The sequence below is a fragment of the Hemitrygon akajei genome, chromosome 29 (assembly GCF_048418815.1).
Source record: "Hemitrygon akajei chromosome 29, sHemAka1.3, whole genome shotgun sequence".
Lineage (NCBI taxonomy): Eukaryota > Metazoa > Chordata > Chondrichthyes > Myliobatiformes > Dasyatidae > Hemitrygon > Hemitrygon akajei.
The window spans coordinates 48,206,707-48,222,313 of NC_133152.1; the positions used below are offsets into that span (position 1 = coordinate 48,206,707).

Genomic DNA, 15,607 nt, shown 5'->3' on the forward strand with positions numbered 1-15,607 from the left:
GAAGTAGTGGTGGTTGGGGGTGTGGAGATGTGGGTTAGTGATCAGCCTTACTGCCAGGGGAAAGGAAGATTTTTTGAGGGAAGTTTTGATAGCAGTGTACAGTATTGTGAGGGGTATAGATAGGGTAAATGTAAGCAGGCTTTTTCCAGAGGTTGCTGAGACTAGAACTAGAGGTCATAGGTTAAGGGCAAAAGGTGAACCGTCTAAGGGAAACTGGGGGGAGGGGATCCTCTTCACTTAGAGGGTGGTGTGAGTGGAATGAGCTGGCTGTGCAAGTGGAGGATGCAGGCTCGATTGCAATATTTAAGAGTGGTTTTGATAAGAGAGGTATGGAGGGCTTTGGTCCAGATGTGGCTTGATGGGCAGAGTAACAGTTCATCAGGGGCTGAATGGCCCGTTTCTGTGTTGTGCTAATGACAAAACATATTAGAACTGTTAAAAGAATCACCCCTTGTGATAATGATCAGTGAGGCACAGAGAATCTGTATTTACCGACAAGTAACTTTTATTGTCTCAACTAAGAAGCACGTGAGTTCACAAAGTAACTTCCTGTGTGCACCCTATTAGAATCCCTGGCCGTCCGTGAGCAGTCAATGAACAGAAGAGAAGTCTACACTGGCCAGGCATTCCTTGTGGTCACGATCTCCACGCGTCTGGGGGGTCTTCCTCATCTGTGATAGTTGGTGGAGAGTTATTGCCCCTACATATTTGGAGCTCCTGGCTCTTCTCATATTCCATACAAGTTGAACTGATGGAGCTCCATCCTGTTGGCTCAAGATCACCTGACCTACTGGGTCACCTTCTAACTGGTTCTTGTCCAGGGCTAAACCAATAATGTTTCATGGTTCTGCCCACCCCAGCCTTGTGTATCTGAGTCTTTCAGCTCTGACTGGTCCAAACCAGTTAATGAGACGACCCAGAGTCTAATGAGATTACAGATTGATTCTTCGGTAGGTCTGGCATTTTACAGAGTAAGTAGCTACTCATCCGGGAATGGTCCTCATTACTTGAAGTTCCTTGTGTTCACATTCAATTGCTCTGACTGGATTGTCCCAGAGCAAGGATCAGTTCAGAGTCCACAAAATGGGGGAAACAAAGGCGACTGGTTTGTCTGTTTTCCCCTGTCCTTGATTCATGAGATCCACTTATTGTAGACTGTAGTTTCTTCTGGCCAACAGAGCCACTGAGGTTGTATGATTTACTTTATCTGATGTTGTGCCATGTAATTCTGCCTTTGGGGATGTACAACAGAGAGAGGACATTCAGACCACGCCCAAGCTGGTCAAACGAAGGCTGCTATTTCAGCTGGTCTCATGTACAAACTCTCAAAGCCGAGTAAGTTATCAAATTTCAAGTTCACGGCCTTGTAGTTTTTTTAATTAATGAGAGCTTCCAGACTGTTCAAATTCCTTTGGTGTAAAGCTTTGCTGTTAATTCCCCTCTAATCCTTTTATTGTTATGTACAATCCATGTCCACCTGTATTTGACCTCTCCACTGAAGGAAATAACTTCCTTCTGACGGTGAATGTCCTCCCCACCAACCCCATGACTTTTTAACAGATTTAAGTTGCTCCTCTGTCTCACAGAAGACATTCCCAGCTTTGTCACCCTTCAGAACTACCATCCTCTGGGCCTGTTAGCCCAGGAAAAAAAATTATTGATACACAGTGTGGAGCCAGCCCTTCGAGCCACACTGCCCAGCAAGCCCCAGTTTCCCCTAACTGAATCATGCGACAATTTACAATGACCAATAAACCTTCTAACTGGTACATCTATGGATTGTGGAAGGAAACCAGAGCACCCGGAGGAAACTCACAGGGAAAGCATACAGACTCCTTACAGATGACATTGAAATTGAACTCCGAACTCCAGTCCCCTGAGCTGTAATGGTGTTGTGCTAACCACTGCAGTACCCTGCATCTCTGTTCCTTCAAATAGTTCTTATGGTCTGTTGACTAGAACAGGATCATCAAGATCTGAGTTATAGGGAGAAGTTGAATAGTTTAGGGCCTTATTCTCTGGAGCAAAGAATAAGGGGAGATTTGATAGAGGTATAGTACTTTTAGGAGTATAGATAGGGTAAATGAAAGCCGGCTGTGATATTGTGGAGCAAACTGCCAGTGAAAGTGGTGGATGTGGGTTCGATTTCAACATTTAAGAGAAGTTTAGATAAGCGCATGGATGGGAGGAATGCAGAGTAACAGTCCAACTTGGCCTAGATGGGCTGAATGACCTGTCTGTGGTGGTGTGGTCTGTGACTATGACCCAGATTGTCTCCTAACAACCTCCCTTTTCTGGTGCTCTGTACTTCAGTCAATAACAGCTTTTAACTCTTCTTTCCAATTGTTCTGTTGTCTTCCTGGATCTGTTGATATGCTGTCTCAGTGTCATATCATTTATTGTACAGTATCTTGTCTTTTTTTACACTCCCCAAATTCCATTTGCTGCCTCGGTATCTGCTCTGTAGAGTAGGGAGTCCCAGTCAGTCTGTGGAAAGTGAAATACAGATGTGTCATTCAGTCATGTAATAATCCATGACAGAGCAGACAGGCAACTCAGTGAATTGTACTGAAAGGCTCTACTTTGCATAAACCATCTATGGAATGTTTTCTTCTCTCTCTATGCAGCGAATGGCCGAATTGAACAAGTTCACCTTCGAAAGTCAGGAGAAGGAGTCTCTATCTGATGACGAGGCTGACGTGGCTAGCAACAGCTCTGCTGCTCTGGATTCCACAGCTGAGCAGAGCTTGGCTAAGGCTACCACTCCGGAACTGACAGTGAAGCAGGTGCGGGTGGTCGACATGGACGGAAACCTGAAGGTGGTTTACCCAGCCAAGACAGACTTAAATTTCAGTGTTAATTGTGTCACCGTCATCCGATAACCCCTACCTGTTGAATAGTACCTCATCTGGCCCCTACATTGGGCTCAAGTTATCCCTGTCACAGAAGAGCAAGCCTATGATCTGACCACAAACAAGAAAATCTGCAGATGCTGGAAATCCAAGCAACACACACAAAATACTGGAGGAACTCAGCAGGCCAGGCAGCATCTATGGAAAAGAGTACAGTCGACGTCTCGGGCCGAAACCCTTCAGCAGGACTCAAAACGTCATCTGTACTATTTTTCATAGATGCTACCTGGCCTGCTGTGTTCCTTCAGCATTTTGTGTGACCTGTGTAAGATCTGACCAATATTTGATCCTCAATTAACATTTCTAAAAGGACAAATAATTTGCTCATTTTGGAGTTGTCTCTCCTTTCTTTAGCCCTTCACCTCTACAGGGGCATAGGCCACCAACAGCTCTTCACCAGAGTCCTCAGTCCCGGGCCTACAGAAAGTTGGTCGGACCTGTGGCTTCCACTTTCCCCACACGACTTCATACAACTTCCAGACAGAGATCCTTCCTCTCCCAGGGATGAGGTCTTTGGAGCTTCTGTTGAACTTTCTGTTGCTCGTTATGGGACAGGGTTGCTAGCCCCATGCCAAACCTTCCCCCTTTCACAGCTGGGCTTGGGACCACCATGGTGGAGTGTATAGTGTTGGTGCTGGCATGCACAGTTTCATCTTTGCAGCTGTGTTTATATAGCAGAAATATCTACTTGTGTAAAGTGCTTTGTGATGAAAAGAGCATTGAAAAATACGACTATTTTCCTTGTAGTGGGAAACAAGTAAATGTTGACCTTTCCGTTGAAGTCTATGTCTCATCAAAGAAACCTGAAAAAACTTGAAGGGAAGCTTGCACTAATCATCATTTTTCCTTCTGTTGTTATCACCTGCTTTCTTCTCACAAAGGGGCAGGTATTGGCTGGAATAGTTTGAGGAGTTGTGTGGTATTTTGCCTCAGTAACCAGTATTCGTCCAGCACTGTGGGTGCAACAAGATGACACCTTAGACGTACACTGACTGACAGCACCCTGCTCTCTAAAAGGTGTGCATCCGCTGGCGCGTGTCAGAGGGGCAGCTGGTCGGTGTCCACAGATATACAAGCAAGGAAGGAGAGAATAATGATTAATACACTGTGTCAAAACAGTTAGAATGTAAATATTAAATGAACAGTGGAGCCTTAATCTGTTAATCCAAGCAAAGTATTTTGAAGACAATATTGTTCCAATTGGGCCTCCATTTTGTGAAGCAGAGTTATTTTTTGAAACCACATCCCTTAAGTTACTTGTGCGAGCATCCTATGCTTTTGAATTTTTTTCTCTATTGAGCTGTGCCTGTAGTCTGAAATGTCGATATTTGAGGGAGCATGGAGCAGTTGATTTTAGGAGAGAGAGCGAACTCTGGAAAGATGAACTGCATGTGTGTGGTTAGATTAGGGCAGCTGTGCAGAAGTAAATGTATTATGGTTTGCTGTCTTGTAGAAAGGCATCTTTCACTAATGGCTAAAATAAAACTGACATCACTGGTGAATTGTTGTGAGCAGTCTGTACAACTAGCTACCAAACTAAAAGAGCTGTGACCTCTGAACATCTGAAATGAAAATGCAAAATGTTGGAAATACGCAGCAGGTTAGGTAGCATCTGTAGGAAAAGAAAGTTAATATTTCAGGTCCACATAACTGTTTGACCATAAAACATAGGAGGAGAATTAGGCCATTCAACTCATCGTCTACTCCACCATTCCATCATGGCTGATTTATTATTACCCCTTTCAACCCCATTCTCCTGCCTTCTCCCTGTAACCTTTGTGCTGACTAATCAAGAACCTATCAACTCTGCTTTAAATTACCCAATGACTTGGGCTCCACAGCTGTCTGTTGCAATGAATTTCACACATTCACCACTCTAGCTAAAGAAATTCATCCTCATCTCTGTTCTAAATGGACGTCCTTTTCTGAGACTGTGTGCTCTAGTCCTAGACTCTCCCACTGTAGGAAATATCCTCTCCACATCCACTCTATATTCGATAGATATCAATGCAGTCCCACTCCTCCTCCTCCCCCCCCCCCCCCCCAATTCTTGTAAACTCCAGTGAGTACGGTCCCAGAATCACCAAACGCTCCTCATACGTTAAACCTTTTGCATTTCCATCCTTTTGTGTTATCTCAGCATTGCCATTTACTGAGTGCATAAAAACAAATAATAGTAGGTTTTGTGGGCCACTATTTTCCCAACCCGGTCCCCCACGGCATACAATTCCTTTCAAATCCAAAATTCTGGTAATTTTTGACCTTACATTCACACAGGCTAGGGGATGAGTTTCTGTTGTTTTCACTGGTGTCTGAGCTTTGTGTGTGGGTGTTTGGGGAGAGGAGCTGCTGGTGGTGGAGGTTGGAATCAATGAATCTGACTACTTGAACAGAGGTTCCGGCTCTTCAATGCCTCTCAGAATCAGTATTATCGTTGATATATGTCACGACATTTGTTTTGTGGCAGGAGTGCAGTGCATAAAACTCACTAAATTAGTATAAGAAATGTATATACAAAAAATTAAAAGTTGTGCAGAAAGAGAGCAAAATACTGAGGTACATTCAGAAATTTGATATTGGAGGGGAAGAATCTGTTTCTAAAATGTGTCTTCAGGCTCCTGTACCTCCTCCCTGATGGTAGCATTAAGAAGAGGGCACGTCCTGGGTGGTAGGGGATCCTAAATGAATAATGCTGCCTTTTTGAGACATTGCCTTTAGAAGATGTCCTAGATACTGGGAAAGCTAGTGCCAATGGAGCTAGCTGAGTTTACAACTTCCTACAACTTTTCCAATCCTGTGCAGCGGCTCCTCGATACCACTCGAAGCAAGCTGTGAATTCCGAGTGATGCACACTGCTTCATTTAACATTCCACTGTCCCTCCAGCCATTAAATCTCCACAAATCATTACAGGTATGGTACTGTTAATTCAGGTGTTCCAGATATATTGCAGTGTATGAAATTCTAAATCTGGGCTAATTTTTAAACTGAGAAGAATTAGATTATAAGACATGGGAGCAAAATCAGGGCATTCAACACATCAAGTCTGCTCCACCACTCTATCATGGCTATTATCCCTCTCACCTCATTCTCTTGGCTTCTTCCTGTAACCTTTGACACCCTGACTAATCAAGAACCTAGCAACCTTCACTGTAAATATACTTGATGACTTGGCCTCCACAGCCATTTGTGGCAATGAATTCCAGAGATTCACCACCACTTGGGCAAAGAAATTCCTTCTCATTTCTGTTTTAAAAGGGCATCCTTCTATTTTGAGGCTATGGCCTCTAGTCCTAGAATCCCTGACTGTAGGAAATAGCGTCTCTATCTAGGCCTTTCAATACTCAATAGCTTTCAATGAGATCCCTCCTCATTCTTCTGAATTCCAGTAGTACAGGCCATGAGAGTCATAGCTACATCAGAACAGGAGTCTAAAACTAGAGGGCGTAGGTGAAAGAGGAAAGGTTTAAAGGGGAAACTTTTCACACAAAGGGTGGTGGGTGTATGGAGTGAGCTGCCAGAGAGAAGTGGGTACAATTACAATGTTTAAATGGTGTTTGGACAGGTACACAGCTAGGATAAGAAAGGCTTGAAAGGACACAGATCAAACATAGGCAAGTAGAATTTGTGTCAATAGTTATCTCGTTTGCCATAAACAAAGACTCAAAAATGGCCTCTTCCCCTCCACCATGGTATCCAAACATTACCTCACCATTCCCCTTCCACTCCTTATTTATTATTGTAGCTTGTATTTTTTTTATCTTTCACTACTGCTACCACCTTTCATTCCCTCCATTATTCTCATGAATCTCCTCTGGACCGTCTCCAATGCCAGCACATCCATTCTTAGTTATGGGGCCAAAAACTGCTCATGCTGCTCCAACTATGATTTGTCCAATGCATCAGTATTGCATAATATAACTGGAGGTTGGCACAGTTACACACACAAATGCACCATGGTATTTAATGGACCTCTTATCACATGCTTTAAATACCTAGCAGTACGTGTGCTGCTGGCTTTGAACTGTTCAGGTCACCGCCCGTGACAAGATGTGACCTGGCAGGAAGGAAATGGCTGCAACTCACTGAGTTTCCATGCTGTAACTAAGGACACGCTGCTAAAATAGGTTTCAGCCTACTGCCCTTCCTATGGACTCACTTGAATGTTAGTTCCCCATTCTGTTGTTATGCCTAACCTGACTTCCTTTCACTTCTGTTGTTGGGCATAATTAATTCTATCTGCCCTGAGGTTCATTTTCTTCCAGGCACTCTCAGTAGAACAAAGCAAAATATTAGAATCAAGGAAAAACTACACTAAAGACTGCCAAATAATGTGCAAAAGAAGACGCATTGCAAATACTATAAAATAAATAAAAATAGTTATGAATAACTAACTATTACTGAGAGCATGAGTTGTAGAATCCTTGAAGGTGAGTCTGTAGCTTGTAGAGTCAGTTCATAGTTGAGGTGAGTGAAGTCATCCACTTCCCTTTATGCTGTTTGCACAATTTGTTCTTTTTGTCACATGTTGGGTGTTTGATGTTTTCTTTAAACGGGTTCCATGGTGTTTCTTTGTTTTGTGGCTGCCTGTGGAAGGACAAATCTCAGAGTAGTATTCTGTATACATATTTTGATAATAAGCGTACTTTGAAACTTTGGTTTAAGAGCCTGATGGTTGAGGGGTAATAACTTCCTGAACCTGGTGGTGTGAATCCTGAGGCTCCTGTACCACCTTCCTGATGCCAGTAACAAGAAGAGAGCATGGCCTGGGTGGTGAGGGTCCCTGATGATGGATGCTGTTTTCTAAGTTAGAATAATCAGTAAATAATAAACATATTAATAAGCTTATCTGATGATAACTTATAAATAATAAACAGATAAGTAATGGCAAAGAAGACCAGTGAGATGCTGTTCAGAAGCTGATGGCGGAGGTCAAGAAGCTGTTTCTGAATTGTTGAGGGTGGGCCTTCAGGTTCCTGTCCCACCTCCCTGATGGTAGCTTTGAGAGGAGGGCATGTCCTGGGTTATAGGGGTCATTAATGATGGATGCCGCCCCCTTGAGGCATTGCATTTTGAAGATGTCTTCAATGCTGGGGAGGCTAGTGCACACGATGGAACTGCTTTCTGCAGCTTTTTCCGATCTTGTGGATTGGTGCCTCCATATCAGATGGAAGTACAGCCGGTCAAGAGTGCTCTTCACCTTAGCTGTAGGAGTTTGCTAACCTACCAAATCTCTTCAAACTCCTAACAAAGCAGAGCAGCTGGGTGCCCTCTTCATGATTGCATCAATGTGTCGCTGCATTGACCTCTCACCTTGTCACCTCCTTTTGTGTTTACATTCCTCTGTTCATGCCAGCCTTAAAACTATTTCCCAACTCTTGGCTTGTGCTTTATGGAGAGGCCACCACACAAGATCGGAAAAAGCTATAGAAAATTGTAAACTCAGCCAGATCCATCAAGGACACTGGCTTCCCCATCATCTTCAAAAGGCAATGCCTGAAAAACACAACATCTCACATTAAGGACTCTCAGCACCCAGGAGATGTCCTCTTCTCGTTGCTACCATCAGGGAGGAGGGACAGGAGCCTGAAGACACACGCTCAACATTTCAGGAACAGCTTCTTCCCCTCTGCCATCAGATTTCTGAGTGGACATTGAACCCATGAACACTACCTTAGTATGTTTTTTACTTTTATTGTTCTCTTTTTGTACAAGCTGTTTATTTTTTATGTATAACTATTGGAATTGATAGTTTTTATTATTTATTGCAACATACTACTGCTGTAAAACAACAGATTTCACAGCATATGCCAGTTCTATTAAACCTGATTCTAAATCTGATGAAGGTTTTTCTTCCTCCAGCCAAGGTAGTGAGGTCCCATCCCCGTGTCCTTTGAAAGAGAAAACATGCTTGCATCCTCTGATCCTATGAGCCATTTTTTCTGAATCTGTCAATCATGGTTGCTGCTGAGGAAAGAGATTCCTTCTATTCCCACCCTCAGAGTATTGTCAGCGGTTTTGGGCTCTCTTTGGCAGGGGACTAAAACCTCACTCTGTACATCTGGTAAAGGAAGGCATACTTCCAATTGACAATGTGCAGTTCAAACCTGTGTTGGAATGGCCCTCTAACTGTAAGGTGATCATTCAGAGTTTACATCTGCTAGTGGGCCAATCCCAATGGCCAGTTGTCACCTTTCTCAAGTCAAGTCAAGTTACTTATATTGTCATTTTGACCATAGCTGCCGGTACAGTACATAGTAAAAATGAGACAACGTTTTTCAGGACCATGGTGTTACATGACAGTACAAAAACTAGACTGAACTACGTAAAAAAAACAACACAGAGAAAGCTACACTAGACTACAGACCTACACAGGACTACATAAAGTGCACAAAAACAGTGCAGGCATTACAATAAATCATAAACAGGACAATAGGGTAAGGTGTCAGTCCAGTCTCTGGGTATTGAGGAGTCTGATAGCTTGGGGGAAGAAACTGTTACATAGTCTGGCCGTGAGAGCCCAAATGCTTCGGAGCCTTTTCCCAGATGGCAGGAGGGAGAAGAGATTGTATGAGGGGTGCAGGGGGTTCTTCATAATGCAGTTTCCTTTGCGGATGCAGCGTGTAGTGTAAATGTCCGTGATGACAGGAAGAGAGACCCCGATGATCTCAGCTGACCTCACTATCCGCTGCAGGGTCTTGCGATCCGAGATGGTGCAATTTCCGAACCAGGCAGTGATGCAGCTGCTCAGGACACTCTCAATACAACCCCTGTAGAATGTGATGAGGATGGGGGGGGGGGGGGGGGGGTGGGAGATGGACTTTCCTCAGCCTTTGCAGAAAGTAGAGATGCTGCTGGGCTTTCTTTGCTATGGAGCTGGTGTTGAGGGACCAGGTGAGATTCTCCATCAGGTGAACAAGAAATTTGGTGCTCTTTACAATCTCTACTGAGGAGCCGTCGATGTTCAGCAGGGAGTGGTCACTCTGTGCCCTCCTGAAGTCAACAACCATCTCTTTTGTTTGCATTAAGAGACAGGTTGTCTACCAAGTGAATTCATATACAGGTAAAGCTTTCCATCAAACCCAAGAGAAATGCTGGTCAGAGATTTGTGTGTTGTTATTATCAGGTTACTTTTATAATTACTTGATCTCATTTGGATATAAATTACTTAAAGACTGGAATTGAATATTAACAGTAAGCTTAGCACTGGTAATAATGAGAACTAAATCCCTTGGAAGTCGGCCATGAACACTCTATATGGCTGAAAAATCCAGAAATTGGAAGTGGTGGAGATCAGAACTAAACAGAAAAAGCAGGCAGCGCTCAGCAGGTCAGGCAATGTCTGTGGACAGATAGCAGAGATGTCAATTCTTGAGATTCAAGATTCAAAATTGTTTAATGTGCAGAATGTAAAGCAGAACAAAATAATAGCTACTCTGGATCTGATGCAGCACAAAAACTAAGATAAAGAACACAATAATAATGATTTTAAAAAAGCATAATAAATATAAATCCTTAAGATAGCTTCTACACTTTGTGTGTCCATAAAGGCACGGGAGTGTGTTCATAAGGTGATTGACAGGAAATGGTGAAGTAGTGGCAGTTGGGGGTGGGTTACTGGGTGGAGGTGTTAAGCAGTCTTACTGTTTGGGGAAAGTGGCTGTTTTTGAATCTGATAGTCCTGGTGTGGATGCTACGTAGCCTCCTCCCTGATGGGAGTGGGACAAACAGTCCATGAGCAGGGTGGGTGGGATCCTTCATAATGTTGCCGATTCTCTCCTGGCACATTTCTGTGTCTCATTCCAGTTAATCTACTGCTCTCCCATTTTTTCAGAGTCCTGTATTTCTGGTTTTGCTTCCTGATGCCAACTAGATCTCTATTTGTTCTGTGGAAATACTGCCAGGGATAGATTAAGCTCACAATCACCATGACAACCCTGGAAATTTGTCAAACCCTAATTTGAACAACGTCCCAGAGCCCAGCAACTTATAGTGTTGACTTATACAGAAACTGTAGCAGGAACAACCCATTGGGCCAACAAACCTCTGTGGTCCACATGAGTGACGTTCCAGATCAGTGTTCCCAGCAACCCTGCTGGGCATAGGCCACTGACCGCAGCTTACCAGAGACCTCTGTCCTGTGCCTTCCACTTTCTCCACACAACTTAATACGTCTTCGAGGTGAAGATCCTTTCTTGCCCAGGGATGAGGTATTTGGAACTTCTGTTGGTGTTTCTGTAGCCCTGGTTTTGTTATTGGATGGGGTTGCTTGACCCATGCCCAACCCTCCTCCTCTGGCAGCTGAGCTAGGGACCTTCCATGGCAGAGTTAGATCTGTGTTCCCATTCCTTTCTTTGTTGTTTTGTCCACTGAGTGACAAACTGAACCTTTTGGCCCACAATGTTGTGGTGAGCCAATTAAACTAGTAATCAAAAGGCCAACCTAACTAATCCTTTCTGCCAATATCCATATCCTTCCACTTTCTTCACATTCATGTGCTTATCTCAACATCTCTTAAAAGTTTGTAATGTTTCTGCCTCTACCACCATCCCAGGCAGTGCATTCCAGACACCCACCACTCTGTGTTAAAAAAAAAATCTTGCTCCTCACATCTGTGAAATTACTCCCCTCACCTAAAGGCATGCATGTTCAGTTTTGCTGAGTTCTTAATTCACTAGAATTTAATTACATCATCAGATTAATCATTTGCTGTTGCAAATTGATTGTTAATTTCCTCTTGTGGTTAGTGTCCAGAGATGAATGATTTGCAACTACCCACAGCTTATTGTAGACCTAATGCTTGAATGATCATGGAATGACAGACATTCTCTCATCTCCTCTCTCTTATCAGACAGAAAATACTCATGTTTGAACTCACGTACTCCTGAGCCCAAGGACAGCTTCTACCCCACTGTTATACATTCTTGAATCTATTTCACAATTTGCACTGCAGTTTCTCTGTAATAAAGCACTTTATTCTGCATTCTGTTATTGTTTTCCCTTGTGAGGTGTGTCAGTGTAATGATATTCTAGGATCAATTTTAGGGACAGATGCAAAGCAAACTTTTTCACTCTGGGGTGGAGGGTACTTCCACAATAATAAACCAATTACCAAAGAATGATTTCAATAAGAATACCATAAGATACAGGAGCAGAATTAGGTCATTCAGCCCATTGAGTCCACTCCACCATTCTATCATGGCTGATCCCTCTCAACCCCATTTTTCTGCCTTCTCCCAGTAATCTTCAACACCCTGCCTAATCAAGAATCCATCAACCTCACTTTAAATATACCCAGTGACTTGGCTTCCACAACTGGCTGATTCACCATCCTCTGACTAATAAATTCCTCTTCATCTCTGTTCTAAATAAATGTTTCTCTATTTCAGAATAGAGAAATTCTGCGGTCCTAGACTCTCCACAAAAAGAAACATCCCTCCACATCCACTCGATTTAGGCCTTTCAATATTCAGTAGGTGTAAGTGAGATTCTCCCTCATTCTTATAAACTCTAGTGATACAGGTCCAGAGTTATCAAATGCTCCTCATACATTAACTTATTAATTCCTGGGATCATTCTTGTGATCTTCTCCAATGCCAACACATTTTATCTTCAATAAGGAGCCCAAAACTGCTCACAATAATCCAAGTAACTGACCAATGCCTTATAAAATTTCAGCATTACACCCTTGCTTTTGTATTCTAGTCCACGTGAAATGAATGCTTTCATTGTATTTGTCATCCTTACCACTGACTCAACCTGCAAGTTAACCTTAGGGAATCCTGCACAAGGACTTCTGAGTCCCTTTGCATCTCCGATTTTTGAATTTTCTTCCCGTTTTGAAAAACGTTTTGAAAGTGCATGACCATACACTTCCCTACACTGTATGCCATCTGCTACTTCTATGCCCAATCTCCCAATGTCTAAGTCCTTTTGCAGACTCCTCAACACTACCTGCCTCTCCACTTATATTTGTATTGTGCACAAACTTGGCCATCAATTACATCATCCAAATCATTGACGTACAACGTGAAAAGTAGTCCCAACACTGACCCCTGGGAACACCACTGGTCACTGGCAGCAAACCAGAAAAGTCCCCCTTTATTTCCATTCTTTGCCTCCTGCCAGTCAGCCAATTGTCTGTCCATTAGATTAGGCCATTGGCAGAATTAGACCATTTGGCTCATCAAGACAGCTCTGTTGTTACATCAGGGATGACCAATTGTCCTTTTCAAGCCCATTCTCCTGCCTTCTCCCCTTTAAAACCCTTACAAATCACAACTGTATCAACCTCTACTTTGAATATACCCTATGACTCAATACCACAAGGATGAAAGAGCCGCTTGACTGGTGTCTGTCCAGCACCCTAAAAATATTGTCCCTTCACTGCCTGGGATGTGACTGAGGTGCATACCATCTATAAAATGCCCAGGATGCTCCAACAACACCTCCCAAAACTATTATCTCCAACACCAAGAGGATGTTCCTTCTGGTTTCTGACCCATTCCTTTCCAGTGCAGATGAAGGGCCTCTGCCTGAAATATCGACTGCTTATTCCTCACCATAGGTGCTGCCTGACCTGCTGAGTTTCTCCAGTATCGTGTGTGTGTTGCTCTGGATTTCCAACATCTACAGAATCTCTTGTGTTCAAGAAGACAGTCCAGGTGTGAGTGGATGGGAGTAGGCGGAATAATATTTCAGCAGATGGTCTGAAGAGCCTGTTCCTCTGCTGTAGTGCTCTGTGATTCTAAGAACAGGGCAGTAGAAACCACCCCCATGTTCACCAAAAGAAATATTGATTTGTAATAGACAATAAAACAGCTGCTTTATTGGTTCAAAGTAAAATTGATAATAAGAGGACATACACATCACCACATACAACCTTGAGATTTTCTTTCTGTGGGCATACTTTGCAAATCTATAGAACAGAAACTATAAACATCAGGAATTGTTACCTTCCTAAGGTCCACAAACATCATTTTGGTCTTGTTCATTTGCATCTGCGTGGTGTCACAACATAAGCACTGTGATCATCCTCTTCAATATAGTATCAGGGATAGTATAGAACATAGAAGAGTACAGCATAGTACAGTTCTTCAGTCCATGATGTTGTGCTGACCTTTTCACCTACCCTACACTCAATTGTTGGATAAAAGATTCAAAGGTTGGCACAACATTTTGGACAAAAAGGCCTGTACTATGCTGTTACGTTCTATATTCCATCTGCCTTTGCCCTGGTAGCAAATTCCACACACCCATCACTCTGTTTAAAAAAAACCTACCTTGGACATTCCCCCCCCCCCATACTTTCCTTCAATCACCTTAAAATTATGCCCCTCATATTTGCCATTTCTGCCTTGAGAAAAAGTCTCTGGCTGCCCACTCGATCTATGCCTCTTACCATTTTATACATCTAATACTCCATCTCAGGTTTATAATCCCAGTGCACTGCACTGTAAATGCTTTAAACCACTTTTTATAATGCAGTTTCCATTGTAAATACTGGTATTTATGCACATTTTAAATTAGATATTTAACCTCATATCTATGCTTCTAACTTTGTTTTACATAATTATTTTGTATAATTGTTTAATGTTGTTTTTGTTGTCTGTCACACCCTGACCAACACACCACAGAAAATTCACAAAAGAGGGACGACAGCAGCTATATTTCATTAGGAGTTTGAGGGATTCGGTCCCCCACCACCCAGGACATGCCCTCTTCTCATTGCTACCATCAAGGAGGCAGTACTGGAGCCTGAAGGCACACACTCAGTGTTTCAGGAACAGCTTCTTCCTCTTCATCATCAGACTTCTGAATGGACATTGAACCCATGAGCACTACCTCACTAGTTTTTTGTGCACGACTTATTAATTAATTTAACTATTAATATACAAACTAACAGTTACTCAGTTTTTTTATTACTATGTATTGTACTGTACTGCCACCACATAAACAACAGATTTCATGGCATATCCCTGTGATATTAAACTTGATCCTGATTCCAATTCAAATTCAAAATTCCTAATATATGTAATTGTACATGGCAAATAAAGTTGATCCTTGGATTTCCAATAAAATAATTCAGGCCTTTGCCAAGCCTATATTCTTCAAGGAGACTCAGCCGAACTTGATCTTTATAATCGTGTTTCTTTCAGCAGGTCTTTTATATACAGGATGTTATTACCCCCTCCCCCTCCCCTAACATCATGTCAAGCCCCACCAAGCCTCAGTTTCCTTTTATTACATAAGGGTAGCTACAATTATGATAAGGAGCGGTTAGAGCTTGGACCATCTAGGATTGATTTCTCTGGAGCGTCAAAGACTGAGGGGATCCTAACAGATATTTATAACATTATGAGAGGTGTTGATAAGATAAAGAGTCAGAATCTTTTCCCCAGGGTGGAAATGTCAAAAACTAGAGGGCAGAGGTGTAAGGTGAGAGGGGAAATGTTTAAATGAGATGCACACTCAGTGGCCACTTTATTAGGTGTCTCCTGTTCCTCTTAAACAGGCCACAGAGGGTATGTTCATGGTCTCGTGCTGCTGCAGCCCATCCACTTCAATGTTGGACATGTTGTGTACTCAGAGATGCTCATCTGCACACCGCTGCTGTAACGTGTGGTTATTTGAGTTACTGTCGCCTTCCTGTCAGCTTGAACTAATCTGGCCATTCTCCTCTGACCTCTCTCAATAA

The 15,607-nt window shown here is 42.8% G+C and overlaps 1 protein-coding gene across 2 annotated transcripts in view; it reads left to right on the plus strand.

The window, feature by feature from the left end:
• Positions 1–15,003, plus strand: part of lrrc47 (leucine rich repeat containing 47) — a 30,329-nt gene extending 15,326 nt beyond the window's left edge. Inside the window, exon 7 of one of the 2 annotated variants that reach the window (XM_073032398.1) lies at positions 14,547–15,003. In XM_073032398.1, coding sequence (XP_072888499.1) covers positions 14,547–14,588 — 42 coding nt within the window. In that variant the 3' untranslated portion in view covers positions 14,589–15,003. Of the gene's footprint in view, positions 1–2,627; positions 4,415–14,546 lie in introns of those variants that run through there. The other variant, XM_073032397.1, reaches the window with a different exon arrangement.
• The last annotated feature ends 604 nt before the right edge of the window (positions 15,004–15,607 follow it).